The following is a 24134-nucleotide window of genomic DNA, read 5'->3' as shown; positions in this document are numbered from 1 at the left end:
CTTAAAACCAGACGCCAGAGGGCTATAGACCCCGGACTCCCCCACTGGACAGCCTCCTGTCCTAATTAATAAAAAAACATTCTCCAAGTTGGACCCCTGATTTTTAGTGCTCTGTTATAGTATTACCTATAACTTTATCACATCTGTTTTCTACTGTATCTACTTCAGTAAACCAAAAATTGACTAAATAATTAAAACTACTATGGTAATAGGTAAAGACCTACCAAAAGCAAACACATCACACAAGACAAGTTGACAAGTTAAGTTTAATCATAAATTTTCTTACCTCACCCCCAACTATGGTGGGGCTGAGGTGGTCTAAACTCTATATCTGTGCCCTCTCTATTTTGAATTTAGCATGTTTTTCAGAGAAAGCAGCTTAGCTGTCAACTAAACTGGCGGTAGCTGCTGTGTGTCTGCGCCAAACTGTGAAGATATCCAAGTCCCCGGTTCAATTTCTATCACTGCTCTCCTTGTGTTTCAACCGGAGTGCTGAAATGCAAGTTAAGATAGCGCACCTTCTTTAAAGCCGTTGGTCTCACGTGTGTGCATTATGGCCTGTGTGCATGTTAAAGAACGTACACTATTTGGAAAAAGTGGGATTGTCTCCCGGTGTACTACCCAATCACCATCAGAAGGACCCCACTGGAAATAAGTCTTTAGATTTTCGTGGGTTAATCTTGGTGTTTACACTGAATAAATACATCCATCCATCAAAATGTAGGAAAGTTTCAGGCAAGTAGAAAACTCATATGTTGGCCTCACTAACAAAAAAGCAATACAGTATAAGTTTATATACATTCTATTTAATGTGCAGAAAGATTAAACAATATATTATTATCATGCATGTAAAGATTAACAGCACATCACCTGAGAATCTTCACACTTAGATTACAGATTTTAAGTGTCACTTAAGGAGACTGCTACATGTACATATTTTAAAATTCATAATGTGTAATTATCGAGCATAGAAATTTGGGTTAAGTATGGTACGAGTTGTATTTTTTAGGAGCGAGGTTTGGTATGTCAAGTTGGATCTGTACAAGCTGCTAGATACAAATTGGTTTTAGTGTGAAGTGTCTGGACACCTGTGCAGAGGGGACGCATAAGGACGTTCCTGGCTCATCGCCTACACAAAATGCCCTTAAGTGATGTGATAAATAGACACTTGGCAAAAATCAGGTTTACAACATGTTCCTGTTCTAAAGGAACTTCATTCGTAGTAGAAAATCATATTTCTGTATTGGATATGCATTGTTAAATAATTTAATAAAGAATTTTTACTTAAAAAACAACTTAGATTAACAATAAGCTATTACCACAGTTCCTTGGATATCAACATCCCCTCATCCCAGTCCAATTTCATGTACCAGCATTTCTCAGGGCAAAAGAGCTTTGAGTATGATTTGAATGAGCAGTGAATTTTACAAATATTTTCATAAAGAAATAGTAAAGTTTGACTTTGAATTGGGCATGCAGTATTGAAAATTGGAATTTGGGAACAGATTCCAGGAATCTGAGCACAAAAATCCACCCAATTTAATCCTTAAGGGATTGGATTATAAATAAAGAGCTACAGTAATAGCTTTTTTAATGTAACAAAGCACAGAATTAAAAAACAAATGAATATTATAAAAGGTTGTCAGATTTACAGTACCAATCATTCAAATAATGAAAATAAGAGAAAATAATTGGATGAACATATATTTTGTCTTATTTAATTCACTAAAGGTAGAATACTGGATTACACTCACAAACATAATTTATAGGCCCACAACAGAGCACACACTTCCTCTTGGTCACAATTTATTCAATGCAACACAAGTTCTGCTTAAGCTAAGAAAATTTTCAGAGGCTTACAAAAAAAGCTTGTGTACTTGGACCACCTTTACTTTTTGGCTTTTATAAGCTTTAGACTGATATATCCAAAATCTTGAAATCATGTCATGACACTGGATGGTCAATGGCTTTGTACACTACAGCACATATTATGATATCAGAATTCATTCCAACAATTACTATTATTAAATCCACTATTACAATCACAATTAAATTTCTTAATCTTGATTCTATTTCAATGTAGACTGGAAACTGAAAATGATAAAACATACATAAAATGGTACAGTACAGAAAACGTTGCTAACTAGCTTTATCTTCCTATAAAGTTCAACTAAAAAATTGATCTTGAAAAGTGAAATAATAAATATATATCTTAATAAGAATAAAATAGTAGAATTGATAGGATTCAGTTCAAATATTGATCTACATCTAAAGCTAGTGCAATCACAATCCTCAGTATTATACCCACAAACCAAAACAATAAAATTATTACAATCTGTACTGTATTTTTCAATATACTGGACATTTTTGCTTATATAACACAATTAGGACATGATAGCAAATTGAGAAGGTGCTTGTTCTAATTATATAAATAAATCACTTATGCTATCAAACTTAATACAGGTATAGCGCTTATAGATTGCTTAATAACAGCATGTCAGCTAAATTTTGTTATATTCAACATTACAGTATTGTTTCTCCATTTGTTCAAAAGCCAAGTGTTTTCCCTGAATGCACTGATAATTTAATAAACCATTATTTCAGTATTATCGAGTCTTTATTTCATGTAAAATAAGCAAAGTTAAAAAAAACTGAAATTGAGTTTTACAAATGGCCATTATGAACATAAGTACTGTATATTTAACATTTTGACAAGAACTAAACAGATATTTGTCTCTGGGGTTTCTTTTGACAGGAAAATCATTGACCACCATATACATTTTGTTTTATAGGTTTCAGTGGAATTACTGGCGACCAATCCTGTCAGCCATTGTCATAATGCTTAGAAACTCAAAGAACAGTGTCAATAACTTTTATGATGGCCAAGAAAAATAAACATGCCTTGCCTATAGTACACAGATTACTTATAGTTTCTAGTTTCAGAAGGTTTTTCGATGAATTGCACGAGCACCGTCCTCATCATACTCCTTCTTTGAAACCCACATCTTCCTAAAAGTATCAAGTGATGCTAAAATTGAGCCCCTAAAAAGAGAGAGAAATAACAATTTTACTTAATTTACTGTAATCTCTAAATTACAGTTCAGATGAAAGACAACAACATAATATGAGAAGGAAAATGCACACACTGGGTAAAGAAAAAAGACTGACTGACACATATAGCTGTCGGACAAACAAATACTTCTTTGCTCTCAGTGAGCTATGGACAAAGTAACATCATCTGTTGAGATATAAATATGGTAAATCAATACTCACCCTATCCATGTTGAATAAAGTCTTTCTTGTGGTGCAGAAATCTGTTGATAAAATAATTAAAATGTTAAGTTAGTACGGTATGTACTTGAAAATCTCTGGCAATTTGCATCTATAATGGAAAATGGAGATGCACAGGCATTCTAATAAGTAGTAATACAAATTAACCTTATCATGAAAAATATGGACAAAAACCATTGATCCATATCATTGATCCATATACTCCGTACTCTTTTTATTTGACTTTTTAATTGTACGTAAAGAATGCTTAACGACACCGCAACCCATTCTCCCCATCACCAACACTGCTCAGATCAACCACTCATTTCATTTCATTTCTTTAGGCACTAGCACCAAGGATATGCCAATCAGCGAACATAATCACTATCCTAGGTGGCATATCCATTAAACAACAGGGGACTGATTGGACCAGTACACCGGGGTAAACCCCTACTCTTCTCGACGGATGTACTGGGTTCTTTAAAGTGCACACGGGACAAATGCATACACTGGGCCTATGGTCCTTGTCCGAGAAGAATTGTTCCACCGCTGGATCCATTGGCGAGTGAGCCGTTCAAACCAGCGCCAATATTATAGCTGAAGGTTACGGTGCCACTGACTTAACTGATCGGCCAATCAACTCGCCTACCATCATCTTGGACACAATCTATCCAATGCTTTCTAGGTCGTCCTCTCTTCCTTTTGCCCATCTCTATGTGCTCCGCTGCCCATCTTACCACGTTGTCCTCTTCCTTTCTCTTCATGTGTCCATACCACCTCAATATGCTTCCTCTTATCTTTTCTCTTAAATTCACAACTTTTACTTCCTGCCTTATAATATTTTTGTTTTTCATTCTCTCCTGTCTTTTCACCACTAAACCACTTCCAACTTCTTTATATGTTCTTCTTTCACTGCCCGCCTCTGTTCCATAGAGAGCCACCATGGTCTTGTACACCAGTGCCTTCAACCGCATTGGCATATGTCTATCGTGAATTAATATGCTTACGTTCCTCCATGCATTTCCTGTACCTTGAAGTCTTGCTAGCACTCCTCTATTCAGTTCTCCACCCTCAATAACCCAGCTCCCTAAGTATCTGAAGGCTTTGGTTTGCTTCAGTTGCTGTCCATCCCCTGTAATCTGCAACTGCTTAACTGGCTGTTCTCGTGAGAAAACCAATACTTCCGTCTTTGATTTACTCATCTGCATGCCATATGCTACCAGCTGATTGTGCCAAAAGACAGATTGCTCTAATTCCTCTGTGTTGGTTCCCAGTGCAATGTTGTCGGCGAACATGATTTTTTGTCCTCGTTCATTGGACGCTGGTTGCTTATACTGTATAGTCCAACAGTATGATAAAACAGCAATAGGATCAGAGCAGAACCCTGATGCAGTCCTACTTGCACTTCAACAGCCTTGGAAATCAACTTGATGTTATTAGTTTTAAAGCATGTGTACCATCATGACTTTGCCAAGCAAACAAGGCAAAGTGGGCTCACAGACCCGGGTGTTTAAAGAGAGATGGATGAACGATTATGCTCTTATTTTCAACACCAAGTTTTCAAAGCTGATTTGTTTGAATAACCTTCAACCTTTAATGTAATTATTAATCAACTGTTGTGGAAAAATCTAATATATTGCAGCACTTTACTACTACCCACCATTCAATTTGCAACCACTGGTTCTCAACAAACTCAAATTTGGAGGAAAAAAAATTAAGAGACATTTAAATTCAGGTCAGAACATGGTGGAATGATTAGCTACTATGCAAGGGGTAATGATTGCATCATTTAAAAATCATCTTGGTGGCTTGCTAGAAATATGAAGGCTTACACAAAATAATGGTTAGATTGTGAAGGGGTGTCTGAAGATGCAATGTAGTCTGTAATAGGAAGCCTGACTTAAAGAGAACACATATTGTGCACTGTCAAAACCACTGAAATATAACTGACAAGTTATATCATGACTGATTTGACAGCAAGACTTAAAAAGAAGTATTTTGTGTAGCATAGTCAAACTCATTTTTTTTTTTTCAGAAATCTGTCAACATCAAGCATTTTCAGGTTTTTAAAAAAATATTTAATAAAAAAAAGTGAGTACATTTTTTGAGCTTAAGTGTTCGATATAGCCTAGGCCCCTAGGCCTACTAACTACTAGAAACTAACTACCCAAAAGAAGTCTTTTCATTACCGTGATTTGATATTGGTCAAAGGTTATTCATTTTCGTATTCAGAATTTTTTCCCATAAATTATCTGATTCTCATGCAAAAAGTTATAAGAAACTTTGGGCCCCACTTCTGCAGCGAAAAAGGCTGCTTTCCGATAATTTATTGGGTAATAAGTGCTGCGGAAACACGGCCTAAAGAGAACTTAGAAAATGCAGAGTACATGTTCTTTCCAATAGTGATTTATTCTACATTTTCATTAGGCCTAAGAATTAGATTGTTTAAACAAACCAGCAATGCTATATTAACACAAGCAAGTGACAGTAGAAATCTTATAAATTTAAAAATAGACGTTAGTAGAGTGAAATGGATGACAAGTCAGAAAGCAGAATCCAAACAATTTCAAAACAGATAGTAGAAAAGCCCGAAACTCATGTCACAAAATGGCACTTATGTGGTTGCCCAGTGACTCCGGAAGATGAACCTACTTGCACTTTTCGAATTCGACTACTTAGCCTGGTCAAATTCACAGGTAGTTTTCCTGGGCAAATTAACTCGGTTAAACTAACCATTGACTCGGGTTAAAGTTTACTCCACTTTCCTGACTGGAGAACTTCCTAGGCTGTTTGCAATGGATTTTATATGGCTAAAGCTGACTGGCGTGTCGGATAGTTGCACCAAAGTAAGTCCTGTGCGATTGGGGCTTCAGTCAAAATAAATACTGTATGAGTAGCAGAGTTATAGAAACAGACATTCAATTTTGAGATCAAGTTAGCATGTACAAATATTGAGTTACAAGCTTTGTTCTAAATAAATATGGTACTCACTCTAATTTTGACATCTTTTGGTGCTAACTTTTTTACTTCACTCAATAGACGATCTCCAAACCCCCTGAACAGAGTTGAGCCACCTGACAACACAATATTGGAAAAAAGCGTCCTGCGTAAATCCATGTCTGACTTTTGAATAGAGAAAGTTAGCACCTCATGAAGGCCTTCACATTCCTCTCCAATCAAATCAGGTCGAAAGAGGAGTTCAGGGGCTCGGAATTTAGCAGCACCAATCTGAAATTTCATTAAATACAAGTTCAGTTAGAAAAAACAGTAAGTGTCATACCAAAGCAATTCAACAAAAGGATGCTCATCTCCCCATGAGAACATACTGTAGCATGTCCACACTTTTCATATTTCTTTAACTACTATTAGTTTTAAATAAATTTAATTTAATAGACTTAAATAGTCTAAATCATTCAGTTTATGCCCTTGTGACATGGTTGAAAGGTCATTAACAGTATTTCAAATAATTTTTTGACAAAATGGTTCATCAAAGTAAATAAAAATTGAAACTAAAGCTTTGTCTATACTATCAAATTTCATCAAAAAAGCATCACATAAAATGTGATGGAAAATAAAAAGTTGAACACGTTCAACTTTTTTTGATACAATTTGATAGTATGTGATATGATGTCATCGTACCCATATACGGTATGGGCACATCACATTTCTTTGTCACATAAAATTTGATAGACCAAAATCAACTCTATAAAACCAGTGGATAGAGATAAAAATGCCTTGTATTGTGGGTCAAAGGTCAGAATTGGCATTTCCACTAATTTTTATTCCATATATCCAAATAGAAATGGGTCTAAATACCTATTCTGTGCAGGTGACAAAAAAGCAACTCTCTGTGACCAGTGGTTGCCAAGATACAAGAACCTTGGTCAAAACCAACATGTTTATGGATATAAGTCTATGAAAAATGCCATAAAACATGGGTCAAAGGTCAGTAACACTATTTATTAAAACAAATTCTCCAATAAATTTTATCCAGTAAAAACATGTGTCTACTGCAAAATTTGAGATCACTGACAAGTTTGTACTGTCAGTATCTACAAAGATAGGATTATAAGTCTTGAAATGTATCGAAGGTCAGCAATGATGTTTCCAGTCATATTTAACAAAATGTTCGCACAAACTGACTCCAAAAATAATTCTCTACAACTAGTGTTTGCTAAGATATAAGGACCCTATGGCTATGACCTTTGCCCCTGACCTTCTCCCACATTTAGAAAATGTATTACCAAATGCTAATGCAACAAAGTTAATGTGATGGCAGGGATGTTATTGTTAAGGAGTGAATATTTGAACACCACAAGTACTGAAAACCAGCAAACTAATCATGATCATTACAACCTGACCATTGCTTACCTCCACTGTGCTTCCATCTGGTAGAGTGTACACAGTCTTCTCGGTTTCTGTGGTTTCCTCTTTGATTGGGTTACTTGATAAATAGCAAGCTTTCTGGAAAATGAACAAAATATATATATTTCTGACGTTTTAACTTATTTATTACATTATTAAAACTAACACAGCTCTAAAACTACTTTTAAGCACTCTGAAATTCAAAGGATGTTTATGTACCCCAAAACTGCGAAAGGTCCAATTTATAAATTTAGATAGTCAAAGATTACTGAATGTAAAATTTGTTACTTTTCTGAAGTAAATATTTAAAGAAATCTTTAATTGTTACATTTTAACCAGTAATCTATTGTTAGGCCAGTGTTTGGCCCCTCAAAACTCATAAAATAAAGATGCGTATGTATTTATTTTGAGATCACTGCTTCCTAGTGCTTCATTGCCAGGGTGGGAATTTCTGTTCTGGAAACTACTGGCAGTGAGCTTACATGCAGAACATCAGGGGTATGTTAGTACGTACTAACGTCTTAACACACTGAGTAAACCCTGTCGGACGTGAACTAATGTCCCTGGAAGCGAACATGTTAATTAATTTTGGTCAAGAAAAAAGAACTTCAAACGCACTGATATAACAAAGGATTGACAAATTTATAATTGTACAGAATAAAAAAAAATTACAAGAAACAACCAACCCCAAATTGCAAAATTGCCTATCCATACTTATAACATGGCATTATTGTGAATACATGCTACTTACCTTTTTAATTGTCTTGACAATTTCTAACTCAGCAGAAGTCCTGAAGTTCATACCCTCTTTTCTCAACAAAAGTTGTAGGTATCGAGTAACATCACGACCTGCAATGTCCACCCTCATAATAGAATGGGGCATGGCAAAACCTTCATAGATAGGAACAGCATGGGTCACACCATCCCCTGTGTCTAGAACTACACCTGTAGTTCTACCAGTAGCATACCTGAAAAATACAGACTTAATTACAAACAATTCCTTTACTTAAATGTTAATATCAGCCTAACTGTAATGGTGGGAAAGTGGCTTAGGTCAGCTTGTTAAACTGGTGGTAACCACTGTGTTTACGTGAAAGTCAGTAACTCTTTGTAAGAGGGGAAATGGTGACTTAAATAAATGGTGGTGGTGATGATGTGGAGATCTCTAGGTTCCCTGTTCAATTCCTTGCGTTTCAGCTGGAGAGCCCATGTGCGTGTAGTGGATTGTCTCCCAGTGTACTGCCAAATCACCACCAGAAGGACATCACTGGAAATAAGTCTTCTTCAGACTTGCAGCAAATAAATTCATCCATCCCATAGCCGTCGGGAAAATTTTGGTCCGGCTATTATAGTAGGAGCGGTTGGTGGAGGGGATGTTATTTTTATTTATTTATTCAGGTATAAAAGAAAATATACAAACGGCAGCCAAAGGCTGAAATGAATGTATTTACAAAAATAGAATATATTAAAAATGCAAAATATTAAAAATTTTATATATAAAATTGCAACAAGAATGGGCAAAACATTAAAATACATAAGAAAAATCACATTAAAAAATTACTAGACTCAATAATAACACCAAAAGATTACATTAATTATATCAAAATACAATCGATATAGAAAATTTAAATATATAAAAATATGAATTTTTTCAAATTATTAAATTGTTTCAAATACAAAATCAAAAAATTATACAGTTAGGAACACAACAAATATTGCACATAAAAACCACCCCTAGAAAAAACGGAAAAGATAGATAAAATGATGCAGCCAAGCAACTTATCCACCACTAGACAGGATTGGAAAAAATTGTTACTTGTTTAATAAGCAACATCAAAAAGTTAATGTTGCTCATTAAAGCAAGTTAACAATATAGTAGCAATAGATGAATTTTTCATTTTTGTGGTTCTACTGAAGGGAACTTCAATAAATCTGTTCGATCTAAGAGACCTAGTCACTTGACGATAGGTGGGAAGAAAATTTCAGACAGCAACAAACTTTCTCCAAAAGACAAAACAAGTCTTTCCTTTCTTGTCACAAGGGTTGGTAATCCAGTAACAGAGAGGGCATGGTCATAGTGCAAATAATTACATCCTAAAATTATATGAAAAGCTCTCTTTTGTACCCTTACAATAGACTTGGACATGTGTTTAGTAATAGCACCATGCCACACAGGGGGAGCATACTCCAAAATAGGCCTTATATAGGCCACATAGACTGTTAAAATGTCAGCAGCTTTCTTTTGCATGTATAAGGAAAATAACCTTCGAGAAGCTCTTGAGATAATATTATTGGTATCTGAGACAACTATAGGAGATTGGAAACGACCCGAGATTTCCTTTGTTCTTCCATCTCGGAGATTCGTTGTGTGTTGCATGCTTTTGATATGCAAATCCAGTCAACCAAACACTGTTGCAGCCAAGCGAATGCTTACTTGCTCATGCTCAGTTCATAATCACTATAGCCATGTAAATGAAAACAACTACCGAATAGGTGTCCCTGACATCGTAGCCGAACTTGTTCGCGGCGGAAACGGCCCTACGCCCCAGGGCCTATAATGGCTAGGCCACACTGTAGGCCTAAACTAGGGCATAATTTAAGGCAGTATTTCGTATTTATAATCTTGTAATCCATAATGATATTTAATATAGGTACAAACAGGTTTAGCTAATCTTTCGGTATATTACCTGCCAATGACTAAAGCCTTATGTACGCATACCATAAATTTCAGACATTTAAACTGCAATACATGTGTTTATGTATCTTACCTTTCAAAGAAATTGCCAAAGTAAAAGTTTAAATATTTTAAAAAATATTATACGTCCAATACCGCCACGAAAATATCCGCTTGTCTCGTGTGTAGAAGTCGCCCGCTTGCAGTTCAAACAACCTTATCAATGAAACGCAATACATCACAAACTGGAACAAGAATCCAGTCGCGTTTCTAATCTCCTTGTATAGTTGTCTCAGTTGGTATTATGTGCCCATTTTAAGTTATTTTGAATAATACAGTAACTCCAAAGAGTTAAACTGCAGACCCCTGCTAATCCTATCCATGGAAATAGGATTTAGAGTGAGTAGGGTTTGAGTGTATATTTGTCCCAATCCCTCCATCATTGGAGAACAACTTTTTGGCACCTGGATGCCCAGTAATAGATGCTGGCTCCTGTAGAGCTGCTACCCTTCCCCCTCAATGGGCAGCCACAGGATTAAAGTTCGCATGTGAATAGTTTATACCCACCTCAGCGCTACATTGGTTGGGGCTGAGGTGAGCGAATTTTGGATATAGGGCACCTCTGGATCCCCGGAAATAGCAGACTGGTAAACCTGTAGAGACTCTAGCCCTCACCATACTGTACATTGGCAGACAAGATTAAAAGTTAGTGGGGGCTAAATTCATATCCACCTCAGCCCCACTATACAGTAGTTGGAGCTGAGGTGAACAAATTTGAAAATACTGCACCTCTCTGGATTCCCAAAAATTGTAGAGCTGCTATCCCTCCCCCTCAATAGTAGACACAAAGTCAGTTTAGATATTGAATTCATACCTACCTCAGACCCATTACAGTGGGCCTCATGTGAAAATTTTTGTTTAAATATGGCATCTCTAGATGCCCAGAAATAGAAGACGGCAACCTCCATAGCAGCTACCACTATTCCAACCCCCGCAGGACTCCAACCCCCAAAATTTTATAAATAGTTAATTGTTATTATATATTTATATCTCTCAACATTTTCAAAATCAATCTTACAGTAATTACTAATATTAAGGATTGTCCAAAAAGCTGAAATGTACATAGGCAATACAAAACAAGCGCATGGTGGATTTTTGTGAAAAACCAACAGTCTGTGTAGTTCTGACCACCTGCATCCAAACCTCTATAAATAATGTTGAATAAAGTTTTTTTTTAAATAAAGCAAAAATTTAAATTCTAAGGATACTATACTTATCACAAATAAAGAAATTCTCAAAAAATAAATATTACTTACAAACTTAGAACTGCCTGCATTGAAATAAATAAGGCAGGAACGTTGAATGTCTCGAAGAAAACTTCTGCTGCTCTCTCTCGATTTCTCCTTGGATTTAATGGTGCTTCAGTCAACAATACTGGATGCTATCAGATAAATCAAACTAAATCTTATTAGGGTTGAATTTTAAAGCTCACTGTTAGATTAATATCTACTGACAAATAATATAATATTGTACTGTACATACATTTACATTGTTTTCCAACAGCAAATCACTCAACAATTACCAGATGGACCACTTACTTGATGGGTTTAAATTCTGATGGGGACAATAATTTTTTCTCAAACATTTATGATCTCTATATATTAGTATTACTTACAGGATAGACTAAACTCTATATTAAGTTTCAATATCAAGTTGGAGAGTTAAATTGTTTAGTCTTATTTCAAGCTAGAAATCTGGGATTTGAATTTACAGTAAGTATCTAACAACCAAGCTTCACTACACTATCTTAAGACAGTGGTGTAAGAAACGTAAAAATAAAAAATATTAAATAAATCAATGGGGAAATTGCAAACTATGTTTTACATGTTTAACACTCATCCATTTGTAATTTAAATTGGATAATTATTAGTTATAATTTAGGTAAATGCATGTTTATATTAAACATTTACATTCTTTGTTGAATTTAACCACCATACCGATATTGCCATCGATATCTGATCATCCCAAATGCGCACACACAATTAGCCATTTTCTGTTACTATGCATCATTTTGAAAATGTCAATAGAAAAGTAATCCAGCTCAGTTAAACCTATTTTCTTTGGCTTGCAAAAATTATCAAGAACTGGTAAATTATAGTATGGTCGCTTACAGTAGTTATTCAAGAAAAAATTGTCATGAACCAGGATTATTACAACTATCTGAATAAAATCATTAAAAAGCAAGGAAAAAACTGTGTTTGAAAAAGGTTAGATCAGCAGGCCTCCTGTAATAGGCCCTCTCAATCTTTAATAGTAAATTTGGCCCACAGTCACAGGCAGGGAATTCTGCCATAGGGGTCAAAATCTACTACAGATTTTGACCCTTTGTTTGGGGAATTTACTATGAATTTTAAGCTCATCTCAATTTCTACTTCACTTTTTTAATCCAAGCTATAGTTATTCCATATAATTATATTAAATATAAGCCTAATCCATATTCGTCAAGTTAACACAGAACTACAAACTGAATCTATAACCACAATATATATAAGCTGTATTTTGTCATACAAGAGAGTCGAAATTAACCCGGAGAGGATTCCAGTGACAAACTTGTGTGGAAAGTAAACTATATCTCTTCGTGGCCATCAAGAAAACTGACTTGCACGTGAGAAATCATGGCAACATTTTGGCTATAATGAAGTTTAGAATTTAGGCAGGAGATTCTTTACTTGCAAAAAATCTTTAAACAGCTCCCAACAATGATGCACATCTCCCAAAATTCAAAACCAACTGATTGTCATCTGTTCAGATTAGACAAACCATTCTTAGCGAAGGAAGTAACAGGTACCTCCAATAAAGAAAAATTAAGTAAAGTTGGTATGTGGATCTCGACATTAATATGTTATGAGAAGACCTTCTAACATCCATAGAATGTGACACTAGCATTTTCGGAAGCAGTCTTAAAAAATATAAAATTGCTTGCAGTCTTATGATTTAGGCCTGCAGAAACTAAGAGGGCAAGCCTATGGCTGAGCCAGTAACATGGTGGGGTCATGCAGCAAGTATCAGCTGAATATCCACTTGCTCTGTATCTTCATTGTATGGCCGTATCCAGAATACAACTGATTTTTTTTAAACATAAAAAAAAAAAAACATTTAAAAAATGGGTGAGGGGGAGGGGGAAGGGTAGTTACGCTCATTTTCTGTAGTTTTTATAAATTTGTATCTAACTATTCCCAAGTTTTTCGTCAAAATGCCTTGTGTCCTACAAAAATAAGTTGTACAACACATCAAAAAAGTCTGCCTTTTAATGCTCACCCAAAACAGCAAGATGCACTAGAGGATACCATATAAAGAAACAGCCAAAATCAGCAGGAGATAAGTTGCAGGATCTCTGGTCACACCAGATTGTTCCAGTGAATTGATGCATTACACACATTTTAGTGTCTCTATCCCTCAGTTTTAGCATGTTTTGTAAGATAATTTGCAATGATGGTTCCCAAAAAAAGTCTTTAACTGATGCAAGAGGTATGCAGCTAGCCATCACAGAGTATACTACAGCCATTCAACAACTGATGTACAAAGAAGTCCTGAATGTGTACAGTGTGAACTGCATGGCAGGAATATCCAAAACTGTTGGTAAAGAGAGCTTACCATCTGCCCTAACCCTACAAACAACATGCCAATTTGATGTATCCAAATCTAAGAGTTTTTGTTTCCATCATGTGTTCTTTTCCTGTGACCACTTTGCTCAGATTTCAGGAGACTTAAAAGAATCAAAACAGCTCTGCCATCTTTAATAAAAACTATCAACTCTCAGGGCTCTTCTGCACATACACCAAGACATTCTTGTAGATATATCTGCAGCTGTTGATGAATTTGCCCGTCTTTACCCTCAAAGATCAAATCAAACTCAGTCCACAGTAATGTGTACGGTAGCGCATTACAGGTAATTTTGCTTTTTAACATATTCCATGATTCAAAACATCAGTCTCTGCAATGTGTGTATAACGTTTTCAATGGTATTGTGCTTTAAATTACAAGATATTTAGTATTGGAGAAACTAATAATATGAATATCTCAATATGTGAAATTGGAAAAAGGCCCACAATGAACCCACTATAGAAGATACCTTGATTTAACATCAATTTTGCACCATCCAGAACACGTTTTTTAAATAGTCTTAGCAGAATAGTGTACATATTTAAAACCTTAATATAGGACTATGCAATTGCAGATTAGTGACTAATCCCACTAGCAAATCAAAGCCTTGAATTTGAGACTATAGGTCTATTGTGCACAAATTAAGTTATAGTATTAAAATTCACATTTGTATTTGTGTCTTTATTAATACTATATAATCCTCACAAAACATAATTTTCGTGGAATTCTTTTAATGCAAGCCCATAATATGGCAGACCTGTTTAAATTGATTTCGTCTGTTATCCTAGGCCCAAAGGATTAGGCGTGACATACAATAAAGAAATCAGTTCTATACTACAATCCAATGCCATTCCCTCAAACTCAGCACTCCTCTTTCCATAATCCTGGATACGCCACTCTTAAAAGCCAACTTAAGAACCATTGATACATACAACATTAAAACAAACCTTCAACATAAAAAAGTGTAGTATTTAATAGTAGTATGGTGTAGTAGTATAATTATGAATAAGATTATTTTACATAAAAAAAAACCAATGAATTATTCTCTTTACAAAAAACAACTTTTCGTTTTTCACCTCTTCTGAAAAAGTTTGGAGTTGATCTTTGGAGTAAATGTATTGCCATATTCTTTCCATATCATTCCAATCAGTAACAATTCCATGCTGGAAATACAAAATAGAACAGTTTTTTAAAACAAATACAGTACAGCAGTAATTGGTTATATCTAACTGTAACAAGTATATGATCAGTTTTACGCTGGCAACTTACTTCCATGGGGTAGTTTATACTTAGTAGGCCTCGATGTTCTTCAGCCTTTGGCCCTATGAAGATGTCTCCTTCTAAACCTCCAGCCATGACTCTTACATGCTTTGGCCGTCCAACACTATAAAGCATTAACAATGGAAACAACAATGACAATAAAAATTTCAGGGTGTAATTATGCAGAATTAAATTGATAATTAAAAATATACGCACTTAGCTGAACCTATACATTGTTTTCAAGCTGCATATGGTGTGCATGTGAAATGCAAATCTAGCCCATCTTATGCCTTTGAGGAACTGTATATCATCATTGTATATCATTATTTAATACTTACTGGAATTGAGGGAGAAGCCCATAAGAACATGTTAAAACAATGCTAAAATAACTCCATGTAAGAAATTTATAAATTGGTTTCACTAACAAAAGGTCAAAGCACTTTACCAATTAATAAAAGGGCCATTTAAAAAACAAGAGGGATTAAACTCTGGCAGTTTCTCAAACAAGTTATTGTTGAAAAAATAACTGCAGTCTGGAAAGATAGGATTTGACATATCTTTATAATGGTAGTTCTCAATTTCTTTTAGAAATTGGGACTCATGAAAAATTAATGGATTAAAAATAGTTTCTGCATTCATTAGTGTATTAAATAATAATCTTATTAAAAGATCATTATCTTTGCATACACAACAGCAATACTACTGTAGTATGTTTATTTAAAAAGCATCACAGCAGTTATTTAAAAATCATGATTTGCAGGAAAAAAACATATTTGAAAGTTCTCTTAAGCCAGGCACTCACTGAGTATGACGGCCGAACAACGGTCGCACAACTATCATAAATTTATTTTGGCCAGCAAATTAACTGCTTTTCATTTTTATTGCTCATAATTTCTATTTAGGACTTTTACTCCATGCTGATCAGTTCAATTCTAGGCTATACTACTAAAAATAGGTAGGCCCTACATCCTAGGCTGGGCAAGATGCAACCTGTGTTGAAGTAAATATACACAGATCCCAGCAGGCTGCAAAGGTGTATACCCCCTATTAAAGTTTATGTGTTGGCTCTTAGGAGCGACGAATAGTATATTTATACATTGATTATTTTTTACTTCCACCAATTTTAAGTTGTGCCTACATGGCACTGCTAATGTAGCATCTGATTCAATGGGGATTCGTAATTACAAAAAATCGCCTCTCACCACCTAAAATTATGTTGAGATGTGAAGCTAAATTTTCTTTTTTTTTATTTGGCTAATGACTTCTTTAAACATTTCAACTGTGCAAAGTGACACAATTAGAGCGACAGCAAGAGTAGCAATATACATAGATTTGATTTGTATCTGGGCTTAACATTACAAAAAACTCTTAAAAATAAGACTAAATTATCAATAATATATTTATTGTACATTTCATTATTTATATAATAATAATAGCTTACATTGGGACCAATTTACATATTGTAAATACTGTAAGATGAATAATTTTTATATTACAATATTTCTTTTTGTATCTTAGCCTTTGCAATTAATAAGCATCAATTCTTTGAGAACACAATACTGTACAACAGATACAGAGAGTTTAAAACTCCTAGTCAAAAATGGGTAGTGACACATTGTAGTTGGCTTGCTAACTACATCAAACACCATCCATCTCAATAGAATGTGGATGAATGTGCAAGTTAAAGATATTACCATATATAATTACAGATTTTTATCTTTTGTATTATTAAGCACAGATAATCATTTTCTAATTCTAATTATGGTACATACTGTATTAATTAAATAATTTCTTCGTGCCACAATACGGCACCATGTTCACTTGAAAATTATTTAGTTAGTACATTATGCTGTTTTTTAGCTGCCACTGTGTAATTGATTTGTTGTGGCAGCTGTATTGATTGCATCACAGGTTCTACATCTGCATCATCATGCCATGTCGTTGTATTCTCATTATTTGTTTTCAGTAAGTTTTGTAATGCAACGGCTGCAAACACATTTTTTTTGGACACTTTCTGGTCTTATCACAATTTTGTTTTTATTAGAAAAACTTTAAGTCAGTTCCAAAATTCCAAAAGCATTTTCTGAAACTCGTCAGTATGTGATAATCTATAGTTGAATAGTTTTGTTTGTGATTAAGTCCTTGCATTGCATTAAGGTTTCATTATGCCCCTCATCAAAAAAAATTACAATATGGCACTTTTATATCTGGGAGTTCACAAGGTTCAGGAACCCCGAGTGTTTTAATTTTTAAATGAATATCAAGAGAGCATTTTCAAATATACCTCCATCGGAAGCCCTACCATTTGCCATTTGTCCCTAAGTTCATGTAAATGTACTTATATGATGTATCAACAAGAGCCATCAGAAGTTACTCTTGTAACTGAAGTACTCCGATCCAGTGTAATGTGGTGGCATAACAGCAACATGTTTCCCTGTCGCATGTGCCAAGAAATTTCCACAGCTTTCCACTCTTCAGGTGTGGAAGCTACTTGATGAAAATATTTTGAAAGTATTAATAAGTTACAATTAATAAGGCGGCCTCCCTTTCGGTGTCTCAACCTGCACCAAAATCGAAGAGAAACACAGAAGTGGATCAGGAAGAATTTAAAATTTAAAAAAATATTTCTTCCACTAGTCTTGATAATGATAAATCAAAAGATGATGTTGAAATTTTTGAAGAGAGAGTAAGTTAAAAGCAATTAATAATAAAATAACTAAAGTATTGTACAGTTAAAGCATACTATCCACAATGCAAGCTATGAGTCAGTTCTCAGAATTAGAAAAAAATAGATTATGGATCTGCATAAACATACTGTACATAAGTAATTTAAATAACAGTAGGCTAGATTGTATAATAATGCTTTGGTATTCAATATGCACTTCCACCAATAAAACCTCAAAATGGCTTTAGAATTAGAATTGTCTTTGTGTTCATTTATGAGTAAATCAATTTAATATTAGTTATTGTTTTTAAATATTGTTATTACAGATTACTTATGATTATAAATCAATGTCATAATAGTACTGTATCAATACTGTTAATATTGCAAAAAGGGGTAATTTTAATATTAAAATATACTGCCATGAGTACAAATCCCTTGAAACTATATAGAAAAATTTAAAATGAAATTAAAACATTAAGCAATACAATATTGATTAATATTTGATTTCCATGGTAGTAGGCCTATATGATGAAAAGAATCAAACAAGTTGTGTTTAAAGTAAGAAATTCATTTTGTAATTGTTTCAATATCTCTACAATATACTGCCTGCTGAAGAAATTGGGAAAATCTTTAAAATTCAATTGAACCATTAAATAGTTCATTTAAAAAGATCAATTAAGTTTTAATTTCATTTTCAAACCAAAAACAGATTTTTGGGTAATATTTAACTTGCTTAAACATATAAAATGGGAATTTAAATATGGAATTGAATTTTTCTTTTTTCTTTTTACTCATGGCAGACAGTGCTAACAGTATTTAAATTGCATTTAACTTTACCTTAAGGTATTTACCCTTCAAAATGGAATGTATTGCTGCGCAAATTGCGGAGAAAATTATATCGACCGTAAATTCTCCTATCCTCAATTGATAAGATAAGCTATTTTTTATTTGAAGATTTTACTGTGTTTAAGGCCTAAATGTGTGATTTTGTGAATATGAAGTGTCTAGAAAATTATAACATTTAATGTTAATATATTTCTCAATCTTTTGTTTTCTTTACGAATAAATAGAAGATGTTATGCCTAGGTGTAAAAAACTCATACGGTTTGCATATCCTAGGCCTGAAGTGTAAATGCATACGCCTATCATTTGCATATCCTAGGCCTGAAGTATAAATCCATGTACGCCTATCGTTTGCATATCCTAGGCCTGAAGTGTAAATGCATGTAAGCCTATTGAATGCATATCCTAGGCTAGCCTGGGTTCCAGGCCCTAATTTTGGGGACACTCACTCTTTATTGCACATACTCGCTTTCTTTTTTGGATTAGGGCCTGGGCAAACGATTCATGCGTATGATTTCCCACATCAAATTCGATGTGGGATATCGTATGCATAACTGGTTTAGTAAATCACGTTATTGGCTTACTTCATGCATATTAATTAATCTTGGTAAAATTTTCAAAATTGAAGATGCGGATGTCTCGACTAGGACAAGCTAACCAGTTCCCTTTGCCTACCTGCTGTACTTGAATTAAAACAGTAGTATAGAGTTCTGGCATGCTGAGAACGACTATGGACTGATAACCGTAGTAGGCTATACTTTACAGAACCTTGCTCACCGCTAGCCGCTACACAGATTTTAGGCCTTTAGGGTAGAATATTGTTGAAAAGGTAGGCCTCTGTAAGTAAGAACCTAAAAATAGGCCAAGCCTAGGCTAGGCCGGCTACTACTTCTGACTCCAGATCGAGGCCTGAGCCATCCTCCTGGAAAGTTGTGGTGTTGTATTGTAATGGTATGCCATCTAGCATAATCAAGCTTAATTGGTTTTTGCCATTGCCAAAATTAGTCTTACTCGGGTCTATTCTAAATATTTTAGGCCCGTTGTATTAGGGAGGTCTATTTTTAGTCATTCTTAACTAGTCGATGCGAGTGACTCAGTTTCGTGGCTCCAAAAATATGAACATTTGATTGGTTGAAATTGTTTATTTTGGTCCGCCCATTTATCCAAATACGGAATATAAGATTACGTCATTCTTTTGGCATCCGGTTCCTGCATTCAGTGTTTTACAAGTCTCTTATTCCGACTCTAAATTAACTTTTTCGTTGGTGGCGCTGTCCAGAATGAGAAAAATAATAAAAAATAAGAGACTTGTGACAAGTCTAATCCTAGGCCTGAAGTGTAAATGCATGTACGCCTATCGTTTTTTGGCCAACTGTCTCCTCCTTAGTATAAATTAAAATTGCAGTCAGTTTAAATTTTGGCCATATAATTTTGAAACAATACAAGAGTGACGTATTTGAACCTAACAAATGTAAATACGGGGGGCCTGGCCGACGCAAGTCTAATACTTGACCTAAGCACCTAGTCTTAGCACCTCCTTACCTATTTAATTAGCATTGTGCTTAATGTAAAATTAAATTAATTGTTCCTTAAAGCCATTCTCCGGAGGAGATACTAATTTTTGAATATTTAAAAACTGAGGGAAAAGGTGAAAAAAGGGTGGTTAAACCCCTTTTTCCCCCAGTTTTTAAATATTTAAAAAATCTGTATTTGATTAACCGTTCCCAAGTTATTTAGGCATTTAACACACTTTTTGTGTCAATCAGTTATAAAACATACCTATATGTTTCTTTCCTCAGGAGCCTGGCTTTTAAAGTTCAAGTACTTTAGGCATACGAACTACAACACCACATCACAAACACAAAGTAGATGTACAGTTACATAAGGTTTACTTGCCAGTTGGCTAAGAATTGGAGTGCGATTACTAATATTTCCCTTTATGCTATTGGCTTTCACCAATTCATCTTCTGTTTTTCAATTAGTGGCGGACTACAGCAATGAGTGAGTACAGGTTTTCAAAAATGCTCCATCGTGCAATACATCATTGTGTTGTGTTCATTATGGAATCACTTCGGAAAATCACCTCGCGACGCAGTAAGTATGCAGCTTTACTCAACAGAGGAAATCAATTGTTCATTTACAGTAACTAGATTCAAACCAAAATGCATACCAATATAATATACTCACAAATTTGGGAAATGATACTTTGGAATTTGATCACCAGCAAATCCTGCTTTAATAACACCAGATCCCTAGAAAAACGAAAGGCTACATTAATCATAGATATCACTGAAAATTCCAATTCAAAAAGCTAATATAATATTGTACATGTACAGTACCTGCATAATTTTTAGCAATAAATGTTAAAAATAATGAATAACAATTTCTATGTCATCTTTCCAAAAAAAAAATGTTAAAGGAGAAGTTTACTGATTTTATATATAATTTAAGAACTGATTTTAGCATACTCAATTACATAAAATATCCCAATTTTGAATTATGAATGTCATGCCAGTTCATTACATTGACGCTCAAACCAAATTGTCTATGATGTACCAGGTGCATCTCTCCATCCTAGTTTAGCAACAGGCCATTCTAATGCATAGGAATAAGGTTGTTCTAGTTTTTTGAATTATTACTATCCTTGTAGCCAGCAGTACTGTAGTTTTTTGAACCAATATCAACAGAAGAAAAATGTGTATGCTGTCACGAGGTTCTTGGATAAGTTACAGGTCTACCTTTATTATAGTAGATGAACTTGATGCAGCCAAGTAATATGACGACGGTAAAATTTTAGAACCCTGTGTTTGGCCTTTTCAGTCCTAGGCACCAAATTTTTAAAAGCACACATGTGTGATACTGCTGCACTTCTATCTTTCATAGAAGTTCAAATTTGGGGACAGGGTCTTGTAATGTATTGCATATGATTAGGATGATTCCTACAGCAGTTCATCGTATTATTATTATCTGTATATGATATAAAAGGGCTGTTGATTGTAGACAAAGAAGAAGTAATCGTAGGCCTGGTTGAGAAAGACCGTATAGTTCAAACTTACAATCAAATGTCGTGTTAAATTGCAACATTAAAAAAAAATGGGGCTGTAGTGCGTGAACACTTTGATGCCTAGGCGGTAGGCCTAGAGAGAGATTACGAGTTCCTAAACTTACTGTCATAATATTACAGGTCTGTCTCAAATTCACCTAATGAAGGTAGGCCTATTTTCTAATAAGATGACAGTTATACCTTTCTTCTGTCCGTTTTTATTGGTTCACAAACTTTGAGTAGGCTAGAGGCCTAATAGTTCTACCTACAAGCAGCAGTCTAAACTGCACAGCCATTATGCATAGCAACATATTTCTTGGTTTTTCTTTATTCTCTGACATTCAGTGTCTTCTTCATCAAGGTCTACAATTACTTTTTTGCCCATCTGGGCAGTTCTCAAATTATATAAAATTGGTAAACTTCTTTAATAATAAAGCAGAATAAAAATCAAAACGGAGAAAAAGTGCATCGCTTTCGCTGCTGCTACCGCCAACGCTACTATCAATACCCAGCCGATTGATTATTCGACCCGTCTGTAGTAACTAGCAAAGCCATAGACATGACTCTGGTTACTTGGTAGGCCAAAGCGTGTGTTATCATGATTAATTTACTTTACGCCTATGCGACTACCTTGTGTATTATTACAATAATATAACAAAAAAATTAAACAATTTGTCTTTTCTCCACCATCGGGAGTATAACACAACGTCCTATGCCAGTGTTGTAGTATTACTTTTTAATGTGTATGTCTAGTAGTATGTTTATGTTTTATTATGTAAATTACAAAAACCAACGGTGTGTAATTTAACTTTTGATTTTCATTTTAAAGTTAATTTACGATACTATTATAATTCTTTAAGATATTTAGGCTACTGTAATATAATATTACAATAATATTTTCTTTGTTTATTATTTGTACTTGACTCATATTTTTGTTCATCATTTTCGGACATCAACCTTGTGCTCTGACCTTTTTATTGTTGTCCTTTACAGTTTTCAAAAATTTACTATATACAAAGCAAAGAGCTCTTACCCTTATGACAAACTTTGGCCTACTGGTCTCTTAAAGTGATAAGCGGAAGCCACGGCAAAACAACGCGATATTAAAAGACCTTTGCTAATGAATATTATTCATATAATAATTATAGCGCCACCAATCGGCTTGGCTGAGACGTCATGGAAAAAAAATTTCGCGCTCAGGGCTAATGCTACATCCTTGGCCGCCATCATCACCAATACTGCTGCCACAGCCAATGCTGCTGCCCCCACTACTACTCTTGATATAAAAACAGTCATAATCTTTGATTTAAACAAGATATTATTACAAAATATTAATATTTAGGCCTAGGAAACATAATTTTGCTTTTATGTTTTTGCCAAGCAATTACCTGAGTTTCAAAATAGGCCCTAGCTAGCCTTCTAGGCTATATACTTATTATAGGCTAGGCCTAGGCCTACGAGATTCATATTTTAAGATTTTTTTAAGAATTAAAAAAAAATTCATTCATACAAGATCATTCATTAGGCTAGGGGAACAATAGGCCTCCTAGGCCTATGAATTGGATCTGGGTTGGATGCAAGGCCTAGGCCTAGCCCTCTACCCTATATGATACCAATTGGATCTGGGTTGGATTGGATGCATGATCCAAGAATTTGAACATTTTACACTGAACTGGTAACCAATGCAGCTTTCAAATTAAAAGGCTTGCTTCGCCCATCTGTATCGAGGAAGGCTACCACCTAGCTAGGTATCAATATGTATCCATCATATCCTAGAGCCTGGCCCTAGCCTATGCTAGGCCTAGCTGCTGCGCGGGGCTCCAGTCCTAGCCTGGGCCCTAGGCCTCCTGGACCTGGCGATATTTCCCCCATATTGATATATATTAATCACTACAACACAAAACGAAAAATATGTACATTATCAATGACAACAGGCTGGTTTGCAATGACATCATATGACTCCATCCTGACGTTAGTATAACAGGCCTGAGTACCGACCAAAATACTGCTGTATGTCCAGATGATCCTCCTTTTCTGCTGAAAACACACCTTTTTGAAGCTGCATTAGTCTCTGTTCCGTTTGTTATATGGATGGGTTTTGTAGCCTGTGTGTGAAATTAAGACGGCTGGATATTCATAATTAATTGTATGAAATGCCAAATTCGCCAAAACTATGTTTAAAATGGTGTAGAGTCGTTTCGGCCCTGAGTCGATTCGGCCTCGGGTCGTTTCGGCCCTGAGACGTTTCGGCCCTGAGTTGATATTTTTGTCATGCATTTCGTCCGCGGTGTATGGAGCACCGAAGGTGTGGCCGCGAATAATAATTTAATAAAACAAGGTGGCGGTACTGT

At 35.0% G+C, this 24134-nt stretch overlaps 1 protein-coding gene across 1 annotated transcript; it reads right to left on the bottom strand.

Moving 5' to 3' along the window:
- Nucleotides 1-786: 786 nt before the first annotated feature.
- Nucleotides 787-23870, bottom strand: LOC117113753 (alpha-centractin). The gene is made up of 10 exons (XM_033257199.1): nucleotides 23701-23870; nucleotides 20928-20992; nucleotides 15242-15356; nucleotides 15049-15135; nucleotides 11626-11750; nucleotides 8387-8603; nucleotides 7642-7734; nucleotides 6262-6498; nucleotides 3274-3314; nucleotides 787-3042 (listed from the first exon to the last, which is right to left on the bottom strand). The coding sequence occupies exons 1-10, from the start codon at nucleotides 23746-23748 to the stop codon at nucleotides 2940-2942; spliced, it is 1131 nt and encodes a 376-aa protein (XP_033113090.1). The 5' UTR covers nucleotides 23749-23870; the 3' UTR covers nucleotides 787-2939.
- Between the last annotated feature and the right edge of the window lie 264 nt (nucleotides 23871-24134).

Source organism: Anneissia japonica, unplaced genomic scaffold, assembly GCF_011630105.1.
Source record: "Anneissia japonica isolate Jap-2015-1 unplaced genomic scaffold, ASM1163010v1 scaffold718_len1063573_cov188, whole genome shotgun sequence".
Classification (NCBI taxonomy): Eukaryota; Metazoa; Echinodermata; class Crinoidea; order Comatulida; family Comatulidae; genus Anneissia; species Anneissia japonica.
Note: the sequence above shows the minus strand (reverse complement) of the source record. Positions and strands in the feature narration are given on the sequence as shown.